This window comes from Garra rufa, chromosome 15 (genome assembly GCF_049309525.1).
Source record: "Garra rufa chromosome 15, GarRuf1.0, whole genome shotgun sequence".
Taxonomy (NCBI): Eukaryota; Metazoa; Chordata; class Actinopteri; order Cypriniformes; family Cyprinidae; genus Garra; species Garra rufa.
In genome coordinates this window covers 19,232,307-19,244,918 of record NC_133375.1, presented here as the reverse complement: position 1 = coordinate 19,244,918, position 12,612 = coordinate 19,232,307, and the positions used below count along the sequence as shown (strand labels likewise).

General features: G+C 36.0%; 2 protein-coding genes across 2 annotated transcripts in view; both read left to right on the top strand.

Annotated features, from left to right (window-relative positions):
* LOC141287678 (succinyl-CoA:3-ketoacid coenzyme A transferase 1, mitochondrial-like) overlaps window positions 1-6,575 on the top strand; it is a 65,081-nt gene extending 58,506 nt beyond the window's left edge. Inside the window, exons 15-17 of the mRNA XM_073819822.1 lie at window positions 3,987-4,100; window positions 4,577-4,711; window positions 6,062-6,575. Of these exons, the coding sequence (XP_073675923.1) occupies window positions 3,987-4,100; window positions 4,577-4,711; window positions 6,062-6,097 (285 nt within the window). The 3' untranslated portion in view covers window positions 6,098-6,575. The remainder of the gene's footprint in view (window positions 1-3,986; window positions 4,101-4,576; window positions 4,712-6,061) is intronic.
* Window positions 6,576-7,843: 1,268 nt separating this feature from the next.
* plcxd3 (phosphatidylinositol-specific phospholipase C, X domain containing 3) overlaps window positions 7,844-12,612 on the top strand; it is a 43,402-nt gene continuing 38,633 nt past the window's right edge. Inside the window, exon 1 of the mRNA XM_073819488.1 lies at window positions 7,844-8,091. Coding sequence (XP_073675589.1) covers window positions 7,989-8,091 — 103 coding nt within the window. The 5' untranslated portion in view covers window positions 7,844-7,988. The remainder of the gene's footprint in view (window positions 8,092-12,612) is intronic.

Sequence of the window (12,612 nt, the reverse complement as noted above, 5' to 3'; positions counted from 1 at the left end):
CATTCAGCTGCTTATCACTTCATCAATATAGCGAATCAGCCTCGGATATAACTTCAGTCGCCACAGTGAAAAGCTGTGAAAACGGCTTTGCTCTTTTCTCTTAACGCATGTGCAAAGACATAAGGGGACATGACGAATTGTTATGACACTGCGCATAAGCAGTGGAAAATGGAAATCCAATTATTGGGCCAACCCTAATCAAATCTCCTGATCGGAGCGACATTACATATCGACTGTTTTTTTTTTCAAACCCAGAGCTCCTTAATGTGAATGTTACCTAATAATATTATCAGCCCTGCCACATGGCCTGGGTTTGGAGATCCCAGCTGGGTGGTGGAGACTAAGGATTTGTTGTGCTCTCATCAAAGAGCCTCACTAGATGGTTCAGGGGCTCTTGACTGATGCTGCTGGTTTTTATGGACTTGTTGAGCCAACCTCTCAGCAGTCTAACAGCAGTCTTACTCCTCTCCTTACCTCTTCTCTTTCTCCCCACTTCCTCTTTGTATGCTTTGCCAGCGTATGCTTTTGTAACAATTACACACCGTGGTTTCCAATGAAAGGATTCTGTCAACATTTGGAAAGGTTAGACCTCTCCAGCTACCCTGCCACCACCTTCTGTTCAGCCTGTGTTTGTCATGCTACCCTGCTGTTCAACACAACCCCTGTCTCCCAGCCTAACAAGCTGGGCTTTAGCTTCGCTTGTAGGAAGAACCTTTCGGCTGTTTAACCCTCGTGTTCTTTAAGACCCCAAGGCCATTTAATAGTTCAAGAGACATGTTTAGCATTCAGATATCTCCTTGATACTTGGTGGATTTTTTATTCTTTTGAGAACTTATTATAAAGAACTGAATATGATTTCAACTTGAGAACATTCTTCAAATATAAAAATGTTATATTTGGTCTGTTTGGGGTCTCAGAGTTATGGATTATTGTTGTGTACTTATTATTAATTATCAAATAATGTTTTTTTCTATCAAAAACATGTTGAAAACAGTAATATTGTAAAATATTATTACATTTTAAAATAACAGTTTTCTACTTGAATATTCAATACCAGTCAAAAGTTTTTGAACAGTAAGATTTTTTATGTTTTTTTTTTTTTTAAAGAAATCTCTTCTGCTCACCAGGCCTGCATTTATTTGATCCAAAGTACAGCAAAAACAGTACAATTTTGAAATATTTTTACTGTTTAAAATATCTGTTTTCTATTTGAATATATTTTAAAATGTAATTTATTCCTGTGATTTCAAAGCTGAATTTTTAGCGTCATTACTCCAGTCACATGATCCTTCAGAAATCATTCCTAATATTCTGATTTGCTGCTCAAACATAGCATTATGTTGAAAACAGCTGAGTAGAATTCAAGGCCAACAAGAGATTTTTCAGGTTTCTTTGATGAATAGAAAGTTCAGAAGAACAGCATTTATCTGAAATAGAAATCTTTTGTAAGATTATAAATGTCTTTATCATCACTTTTGATCAATTAAAAGCATCCTTGCTAAATAAAAGTATTAATTTCTTTAATGGATCTTTCTATTTATCAAAGAATTCTGAAAAAAAAAATGTATTCAACTGTTTTAAATATTGATAATAAAAATAAAAAATGTTTTTGAACAGGAAATCAGCATATTATACTGATTTCTAAAGGATCATGTGACAAAAATTCAGCTTTGATCACAGTAATAAATTACATTTTGAAATAAATTCAATTCGAAAACGGTTGTTTTAAATATTAAAAATATTTCACAATATTACTGCTTTTTCTGTATTTAGGATCAACTAAATGCAGGCTTGGTGATGCTTTTAAAAAACATCTAAAAAACTCTTACTGGTAGTGTATTTTGAAATATATTTAAAATATATTATATATTTGAAATGTGTATTTATTTCTGTGATGGCAGAGATTTTTATTAATTATTTGTTGTGTTCCTAAAACAAAAAAGTGAAAAAAGCCTCTTGTTTAAAAGCATATTAAAAACAGTAATATTGTAATATTATTACATTTTAAAATAACAGTTTTCAGTTTGAATATATTCAAAAATATATTTAGTCATTTGTTTCTGTGATGGCAAAGTTGAATATTCAGCATCATTACTCCAGTCTTCAGTGACACATGATCCTTCATAAATCATTCTAATATGCTGATTTATGGCTGAAGAAACATTTATTACGATTAATGTAAAAAAAACATTGTGCAGTGGAAACGTTTTTAAGGATTCTTTGATAAATGGAATATTTAAAAGAACAGCATTTATGTGAAATAGAAATCTTTTTAACATCATTTAACATCATCAAGTGTCTTAAAGGAACACTCCACTTTTTTTGGAAATAGGCTCATTCTCCAACTTCCCCTAGAGTTAATAAGTTGATTTTTACCATTTTGAAATCCATTCAGCCGTTCTCCTGTTCTGGCGCTATCATTTTTAGCATAGCTTAGCATAGATCATTGAATACTATTACACCAATAGCATCGCGTTCAAAAATGACCGAGTTTCGATATTTGTCCTATTTAAAACTTGACTCTTCTGTAGTTATATCGTGTACTAAGACCAGTGGAAATGCAAAGCTGCGAGTTTCTAGGCTGATAAGATTAGGAACTACACTCCCATTCCGGCGTAATAGTCAAGGAAGTTTGCTGCCGTAATATGGCCGAAGCAGGCGGAGTATTATCAGAAATGAGTTCCCAGCTAGTTTAGCATTTGCACATGTGCTGCGTGGTATTACTGCTCCTGCTTCAGCCTTATTACGGCAGCAAACTTCCTTGACTATTACGCCGGAATGGAAGTGTAGTTCCTAATCCTATCGGCCTAGAAAATTGAAGCTTTACATTTCCACCGGTCTTAGTACACGATACAACTACAGAAGAGTCAAGTTTTAAATAGGACAAATATCGAAACTCGTTGGTCATTTTTGAACGCGATGCTATTGGTCTAATAGGATTCAATGATCTATGCTAAGCTATGCTAAAAATGATATCGCCAGAACAGGAGAACGGCTGAATGGGTTTCAAAACGGTAAAACTCAACTTATTAACTCGGGGGGAGTTGGAGAATGAGCCTATTTCCAAAAAAAGTGGAGTGTTCCTTTAAGTGGCACATTAAATGTGGGCTTACTGAATAAAATTATTAATATCTTTATAAAAATATCTTTATAGTAATGTATATTTTTCTGTACCATGACCCAGAGAGAAACTTATTTTTTTTAAATGTATAATACTTTTGTTTTAAAGTAAAAAAACAACTTGAAATATTAAAAATGTTAATATATGTAGAAATTATCATTAAGCAAAATTAATAAATGCTGTAAAAGTATTTTTTATTGCTACTTCACTTCCTAATGATTTAACTAATTGAACCTTACTGTAAAGTTTTACCAAAGCGTTTAATTGATTTTAAAGAAAATATAAGATGTTAATTTTGAAATTACTAGTATTATTTTATGATGCATTGCACATCACTGAGACCAAACATAGCGACAGTCGCTCAAAAAAACATTAGCTTTAAGCTGCTTTTATGAACCTCTCACAAAAATAATAACAAGAAAGAACAACTGTTGGAGCCAGAGAATGAAGCTTGAAGTATGTGCTTCATATGTTAGTTCATGACTTATTTTCATTATAAGATGTTTCATTATGAGGTGTTGTCATAGAAATAGAATCAACAGAGGGCAAACATCTTCCTAGAATGCTTTTGAATCCAAGAATGGCTTTCTGAGCCAATTTGCCACTTGTCATCTCAGCAGCACGCATATCTCCAGCGATGGAAGTTTTTATATAAATATTGCTGGCAAGCCGTGATGTGATTACGCCATCCATCTTGCCGCGTTTGACTGTTCAATTCGCTTTCCCCTGATTGTTGAAAAAAATTAAACAAGCATACAGCACAATATCTCTGAGGGGGAAAACATTTTTTTGGACTGTCAAGAGTTTACGGCTGGGACTCTGGCAGGTGGATTAATCCTATCACCTCCATTGTTACACACCCAAGCAAATCCTCCAGCAATTAGAGACTCTCATTCAGGTGGAAGAGAGGATACAGAGACAGCAGGCTCAAGGCAAAGCGACAGCAAGCGTGCTGCCCGTGGCAGGTTGTGCTCCACAGGTATTGGGTGAAATGGGACTACAGCAACATTAGATCTGGGTCACATTGAGCGTTAACAACAGCCTGCTGGTTTCATGTAAACATACATGATTTGGTTCATTTATGGCCTTTAGCATGCACAATGCATGCACTTGATCTTTTGCAGGTCATTGTGAACCAAATCATGTACGTGTCTTGACTAACAAATGTGTTTTTATGTCTCTGTTAACAAAGTACTGTTTTATTATTACAATAATAGAATAAAATGTAATATTAATGATGTGCTCAGTTGTTTTGAGCCCATTACGTTTTTAATCACTGCATGTTTATATTCCTATTTTTACAGTGTGGTCTCTCGATACATTGTTTTTATTTTATCACATCACAAAGTGCCCTTTTCTGTGCTTTTTTCACCACATTGCCTTTCTCCACCCCATCTGACCGCATCCTCAAGGTCAGAGGAGTTCACTTACACATGGTTGCACATTTGATGGCACTTCATGGTCACATTGTTTTCCTTTCTTCTCCAGGCGGTATTCGATGTGGTTAAGGACAAAGGTTTAACCCTGATTGAGGTTTGGGAGGGTCTGACACCAGATGACATTAAGAAATGCACAGGGACTGACTTTGAGGTGACTGACACAATTGATGTATTACACAAACACTGTATTGAACACTTTGCACCAATATGTACAGTTGGGGTCAAAAGTTTGCATACATCTTGCAGAATCTGCAAAATGTTAATTATTTTCATACTAAATGCATGTTATTTTTTATTTAGTACTGACCTGAATAAGATATTTACATAAAAGACATTTACACATCGTCCACAAGAGAAAATAATAGTTGAATTTATCAAAATGACGGCATTTAAAAGTTTACATACGCTTAATTCTTAATACTGTGTTGTTACCAGAATGATTTTGTTTTTTTGTTTAGTGATAGTTGTTCATGAGTCCCTTGTTTGTCCTGAACAGTTAAACTGCCTACTGTTCTTCAGAAAAATCCTTCAGGTTCTACAAATTCTTTGGTTTTTCTGCATTTTTGTGTGTTTAAACCCCAACAATGACTGTAAGATTTTAAAATCCATCTTTTCACATTAAAGACAACTGAGAAACTCATATGCAATTATTACATAAGGTTCAAATGTCCTCTGATGCTTCAGAAGGAAACGCAATGCGTTAGGAGCTGGGGGGTGATAACTTTTTGAATTTGAAGATCAGGGTACATTTAAATTATTTTGTCTTCTGGGATTCAAGTATCTTCTGTAGCTTCTGAAGGGAAGTACTAGATGAAAAAAAAAAGATATTTAGGCAAAATGAGAAAAATGCACACTTTTTTTCTGTTCAAAAGTTTTCACCCCCTGGATCTTAATGCATCATTTTTTTTTTGGAGGATCAGTGAGTGTTTGAACCTTCTGTAATAGTTGCATATGAGTCCCTCAGTTGTCCTCAGTGTGAAAAGGTGGATCTCAAAATCATACAGTCATTGTTGGAAAGGGTTCAAATAAGCACAAGATGCTGGAAAATCAAAGAATTTGTAGGACCTGAAGAATTTTTCTGAAGGACAGCACCCAGTTTAACTGTTCAGGACAAACAAGGGACTCATGAACAACTATCACACAAAAAAAAGCAGCTGTGGATCATTCAGGTAACACAGTATTAAGAATCAAGTGTATGGAAACTTGTAAACCGGGTTATTGTTATAAATGCAACTATTATTTTTTTCTTGTAATAAACAGGTCAGTGCTAAATAAAAAATAACATGCGTTTTGTATGATGCCTGTTATTTTGGTAAAATAATTAACATTCTGCAGATTCTGCAAGGTATATATAAACTTTGGACCTATAATAGTTTCTACTATTTCACAACACACAAAGCCCTCTAATACTTGCTTGAATGAAACATAACAGCATTATCCAAAATACAAGATCATAATTTTGACTCTCCTACTTATTTTACTGTTTTTTCCTTCCAAACAGGTCTCTCCTAACTTGAAACCAATGCAGCAAATTTAACGCTATTGAAAAAAAAAAAAAGACTTAAGGCTGTTTAGACAGCTGATAGAAACCACACACTTGTTAAATCCCCCATGCAAATCCTTTTAGTGCTTCAACTGAAGATTTGTGAAGAAATTTCACTGAAGCATGTTCAAAACAACAAATATTAAATAAGGTCATTGAACCATCACAGTGTCTTCATCTGATGAAATAATTCCCATGAATGTGCAGTAGCCTGAATGGTTAGTTTGTCAATATCAGTTTATTTATATGCAAAGGAGTTCATATTGTCAATAGGTATTGAGTAGAGAATATTGTCAATAGGTTAAACATGAAGTATTGTAGAAGAACAACCAGTCTACTTTTCCTATTTAAATTTTCCATTTACCCATCTAATTTAACTTCACAGGTCTGAGATCTTAAATGTTCAGTCTACAGTGTGTACATATATTATTTGTACAAAGCAATAAATGTCTGTTCATGACTCAAGCAAAAACCCGTCTTGTGTTTTTATTTGCATTCACTGCAGTTAGTTGAACTCTCCTAAATTTCAAGCTAGGAGAAGTTCACTTCCGGAATAAAAATTTCATGTCGTTTTTTTTTTTTTTTTTTTTTTTTTCAGTCGAAAAGAAATTAAGGTTTTTGACGAAAACATTCCAGAATTTTTCTCCATATAGTGGACTTCAATGGTGGCCAACGGGTTGAAGGTCTAAATTGCACAATCCTAGCTGAGGAATAAGGGTCTTACCTAATGAAATGATCGATCAGTTTCTAAAAAAAAAATCTAATTTATATACTTTTTAACCACATATGCACATCTTGCACTAGCTCTGCGATGCTCATGTGTCTTCTCATATTGCGTAATCATGTTGTAAAAAAATCATGCGTGGTTAGTTCATCTTAAAACAGGTAGGGATGGATTTTCTCCTCCAACTTCAAAATCACCCAACATCGTTGTTTTACCTTTTTGTGGTCAGTGTTTGATTTTCTTTGCACGTTTGCTTTGTAAACACTGGGTTGGTACTTTCTCCTACATCACACGTGTGTGATTATGTCGAGCTAGTGCGAGATGAGCATTTGCGGTTAAAAAGTGTGTGTATATATATATGTATATATATATATATTTTTTTTTTTTTTTTGAAAATTACCCATGTTTCACTAGATAAGACCCTTATTCCTTGGATGGGATCATGTAGAGCCCTTTGAAGCTGCATTGAAACTGCAAATTAGACCTATAACCCGCTGATCCCCATTGAATTTATATGAAGAAAAATCCTAATATGTTTTCCTCAGAAACCTTTTTTTTTTTTGACTGAAGAAAGACGTGAACATCTTGGATGACATGGGGTGAGTAAATTATCAGGAAATTTGTATTCTGTAAGTGAACTTATTTAATTTCGTATTTGTATAGTTTTTTGAGAATATTTATGGAAACTCTGTAATTTTGTCATATCGCATCTGTTTACACTTGTTGCACAACCGTTTATTCCTAAAGCCACTTTCCAATTCAGATTTATAAACATACAGCGACTGTGTTAATATCCAACGTGAAAGAGTGAGTGTATGATGCACGGATTCAAGATTCGTCCGCCCTTTTCCTCGGCACAAACGGTAATTGTTCAATAACATCAAATGAATTAATTAAATCGTGCGCCAAAGTCTGTCTAATTGCGCACACACCCAGCAGACACATGGGAGGGAATAATTCAGACATCTTACATGCAACGACTTTATATATATGTGTGACGTTGTTCAAATCCAGAAGGCTGGGGAAATTGTGATGTAGGAGCGGCGCGCGCCGTCTCGGGGGTGTGGTGATGCTCGCGCTGTGAACTCACGCGAGCGCGGGCGCTGAATACTAGAGCACTCAGAGCGAAGCGCGGACACCGAGCACCAGAGAACCGACGGCATGGCTTCGTCTCAGGGGAAGAGCGAACTCCGTTATGCGGACTGGATGTCAAGTTTACCGGACACCTTACACAGTATTCCTCTTACCAACCTCGCCATACCTGGTAAGCTTATTTTGCCTTTTAACGCGCGTATGGGAGGAATACTAACTGTGGACAGTGAGAAATTGCTGCAGGTTATATATAAATGAAATATGCTGCTTGGGGTCAGGTTCTTAAATGACTTACCTGACCGTTTCATCAAAAGTTTTTTTAGAAGTATTGTTTTAATTAACTCTTGTGCAAAACGCACATCGCACTGAGGTCATTTAAACGTAGATAAAATGGGTTCAGCTTATGACATAAGCTATTGTGTGACTAATAGGTTATCGACATTAATATTGCTCCAATCTAGCGAGTTTATAATAATGTTAAGACGTGTGACAGAAATGAAATAGGACACTTGTTGCTCGGGGCTCGAAATCCGTCTCTGCGATGGATTAAGAGACATATTACACGTGTGCCACAGTTTTGACCAGAAACAGTATTACGAAATAACACAGAGATTATATATATGGACCCACATTATAGTTAGATAAGCAGTGAAGTAAAGAATAATTGCTTTGTCACTTTTTTAACCTTACCCAACATCTCAATCACAGGGAATGCTCTCAAAAACCCTAAACACCTTATTAACAAGCAATACTTTTTTATAATACCTAAAACACCGTACTCTTAAACAGCTATCTATTGTGATCTGTGGTTCTATGAAGAACCTGTAACATATGAAACCTTTCCACTGTAAAGTGTTCATCACAAGAACTCTCGAGAACTGTTCACTGAAAGGTTATTTGAGGAACTCAGTATGCTGCGTAAAGCCACTTTAGGAACCTGTGTTTTTAAGAAAGTAGAACACCTTATTCAATGCCAGTTCTCTTCATCATATCCAAAAATCACAGACAGTATTCCCTATAACATGCTCCAACTGTGCACATTGTGACTTATATGTGACCCTGGACCACAAAACCAGTCATAAGGGTAAGTTTTTTGAAATGAAGATTCATACATAATTTGATAGCTGAATGAATAAGCTTTCCATCGATGTGTGATTTGTTAGGATAGGGCAATATTTGAAAATCTGGAATCAAAATATTGAGAAAAAATGCCTTTAAAGTTGTCTAAATTAAGTTCTTAGCAATGCATACTACTAATCAAAAATTACGTTTTGATTTATTTACGGTATGAAACTATATATTTACATGATCTTTACTAAATATCCTAATGATTTTTGGCATAAAAGAAAAATCTATCATTTTGATTTAAACAATGTATTGTTGGCTGTTGCTACAAATATACACATGCATTATAGAAATATTGATTATAGATTGTTGACACTGTCTGGAAGTGCAGAGCAATAAAAATACATTGGGTGCAAAGGGTGCAAGACTGTATTTGCATACAGGCGTTGCCCATGTTCATGGTGCCAAACCAATCTTGATTCATCACTGGTTGAAAGTACGTCAATATTTTCTGTTCAGACAAATGTAATGAGTGATTGAGCTCTCATTACTTGTAGGAATCTGTTTAAAGGAATAGTTTACCCCAGAAATTTTTTGCCAAGATGTGGATGAGATTAATTCTTCATCTGAATAGGTTTGGAGATATTTAGCTCGGAACGAGTCCAAACTGATGATAAAAGCATTACAATAATCCACACAACTCCAGTCCATCAATTAACGTCTTGTGAAAAGTAATAGCTACAGTAGATAGATCCTCTCAAGGGACAATACTGTAAGAATTATAGTCTTTTTCTTACAATACTATAGAAATGAAACTTGGATATGTTTTGGAGTAGTCAATGTGCAGCTTGTATAGTAGTATAGATTTATTCTCCCCTGAAAATTACTCAGCATACAGCCATTATTGTCAAAATTTCTGGCAACAAAAGTGAGTACACCCTAAGTGAACTTGTCCAAAATGTATACAAAATATATTGTGTTGGCACCATTGTTATCTGGCTCTGCCTTAATCATCCTGGGCATAGAATTGACCAGAGCTGCACAGGTTGTTGCTGGGATCCTCTTCCACACCCCACGGAAGTTGCTGGACGTTAGACACATGGTGCTCCTCCACCTTCCGCTTGAGGATGCCCCACAGGTGCTTAATAGGGGTCAGGTCTGGAGACATACTTGTCCACCCCATCACCTTCAGCTTCCTCAGCAAGGCAGTTGTCATCTTGGTGGTGTGTTTGGGATTGTTATCATGTTGGAAAACTGCCGTTTGGACACCATCTGAGCCAAACAAGTTTATCTTATAGTCTCATCAGACCACAGGACATGATTTCAGTAATTCATGCTCTTGGACAGGTTGTCTTCAGCAAACTGTTTGCGTGCTTACTTGTGAGCCAGCATCAGATGAGGCTTCCTTCTGGGACGACGCCTATGCAAACCGACTTGTTGCAGTGTGTGGTGTATGGTCTGAGCACTGACAAGCTGACCTTCTACTTCTGCAACCTTTAAAGCAATTCTGGCAGCACTCACACATCTGTTTTTTGAAGCCAGGTTTTGCACCTGACACACAGAACAAGTGCTCAACTTTGTTAATCGACCCTTACAAGGCCTGTTCCGAATGGAACCCATCTTGGAAAAGCTCTGTATGACCCTGACCACAGTAGTGTAACTCGGTTTCAGGGTGTTACTGAACCTCTAATAGCCTTGGCCATCTTTGTGGAAAGCAACAATTCTAATTCTCAAATCCTCAGAGAAATTTTTGCCATAAGATGCCATGTTGAACATCCAGTGGTCAGTATGGGAGAATTGTACCACCTAATTTTAACTGCTCTAATACAAGATACACAACTTTGTATGGTCCTGTCAAGCAGACAAAAACATAAACATGATAAATAGGACCTGTGGCTTTGCATGGTTAAACAACATACTGCTGTTATCACTTAGGGTCTACTCACTTTTGTTGCCAGCTATTTTGACAATAATGGCTGTAAATCTTTTGTAAAATGTAAAATGCTTTTGCTGTATTTTAGATCAAATAAATGGAGATTTGGTGAGGAGAAGAGAATTCTTTTAAAAAAAACATAAAAAATCTTACTGTTCAAAAACTTTTGACTGCTAGTGTATATTTCTCAAAATCTGTTTAGATAAAGAAACACACACAATTTGGATGGTCTGTGGGTGTGTGAATTTTCAACAAATTTCCATTTTTGGATGAACTGTTCATTTAAACCTTGATGCAGTAAAACCCAGTGTTAAGCAACATTTCAGGTGGCTAGTGCAGCTTTTAAAAGAGAGTAGGGTTCAATCACATTTGTAGCCCCAAACTGAAATGCCAAATTAATGCAGATGAATTACTAACCATGGGCAAAGTATGAACAAACATAGAACAAGATGACTTTATTATTTCAAGTGCTTTTAAAAGGCTTTTTGCAGCCTGCATACTTCTGAAATGGTTCTGAAAGTAAGAGATTTAGTGTTTTTATAGTTGAAAATAGGCAGTTGAACCGCACCAATGTCTGGAGCAATCAGCCTGGACAGCTCTGATTAAAACCCCTGATTAACGTCTATGACGCTGTTTTCGACCCTGTGCCACAGGGACCAATTAACTGGCCTGCCACCTCCAAATCTTCCTGCTAATCATCAATTATAGATTCTGATTTCTTGATCGTAATATACAGTAAGTGCTCTGACTTCAACATATTGTATTAATGCAAACTAAACTTCATCATTTGCATGGATGGCTGCAAATATGATGCACCTCTTGCCACTGATACTAGTCTGTGCTGGATTCCTGCAGTAGCCTACTTAAGGACAACTTGACCCACTGCCGTCATCATTCTTCTGTAAAACTTTTGCAAAACAGTGTTGTCAGCGAGGCTGTGGGTGGGTGATGAAAAGGTTGTAGTGTAGCAGCTGTTTATCAAAAAGCTCTAAACGAATTAAGTCTTTAGTAGAAATTCTGGGCACGTACCACTCCCACACAGATATCTTGTAAGCTTTTGAGTTTTACAACGCACGGTTAAGATTAACTCTTAGAGACAAGGAAAAAAGATCCATTAAAATGTAAGCACCCTGCCTAGGGGCTTGTATACGACTGACACGTAATGAAAAATTACCTGTCTGTCTATCCATCCATCCAATTATTGTAGAAATGTATTGATCATCTACAACAGTGAAAGCTTTTGTGCATCCATTCCTTCATTTATTGTGACCCCATGTTTGTCACTGGTAATAGAGTATGTTTTTCAGTTTAGCTGTACACAGATATAATTAGAGAAAGCAATGGTCATTTTAGCTCTTCAGGATCAATTCCAAAAACATAATCATTGATCTTTCGCCTTTGTCTCATGCATATTTCAGTAGTGCTTTATTTCAGCCTGAGGCACTTTTGTTCTCATGCTGTCATATTGTCAGGCTGCTGGAGGTTTGGATGATTCTCCAGAAAAATAATATTTTTGTTTTTAACTTGCATAATGCACTTTGTTTTACTTAATTAGGCTATATTAAAGACACCATGAAACTAGAATCGACCTATTTACTTTCTTAATGCATGCTTCTAGTTTTCTGTGTTATGCTGGTGTTATTCTAGTGCATGTTACTCTAAGTCTTTGTTGAAGGGATAGTTCAGCCGTGGCCT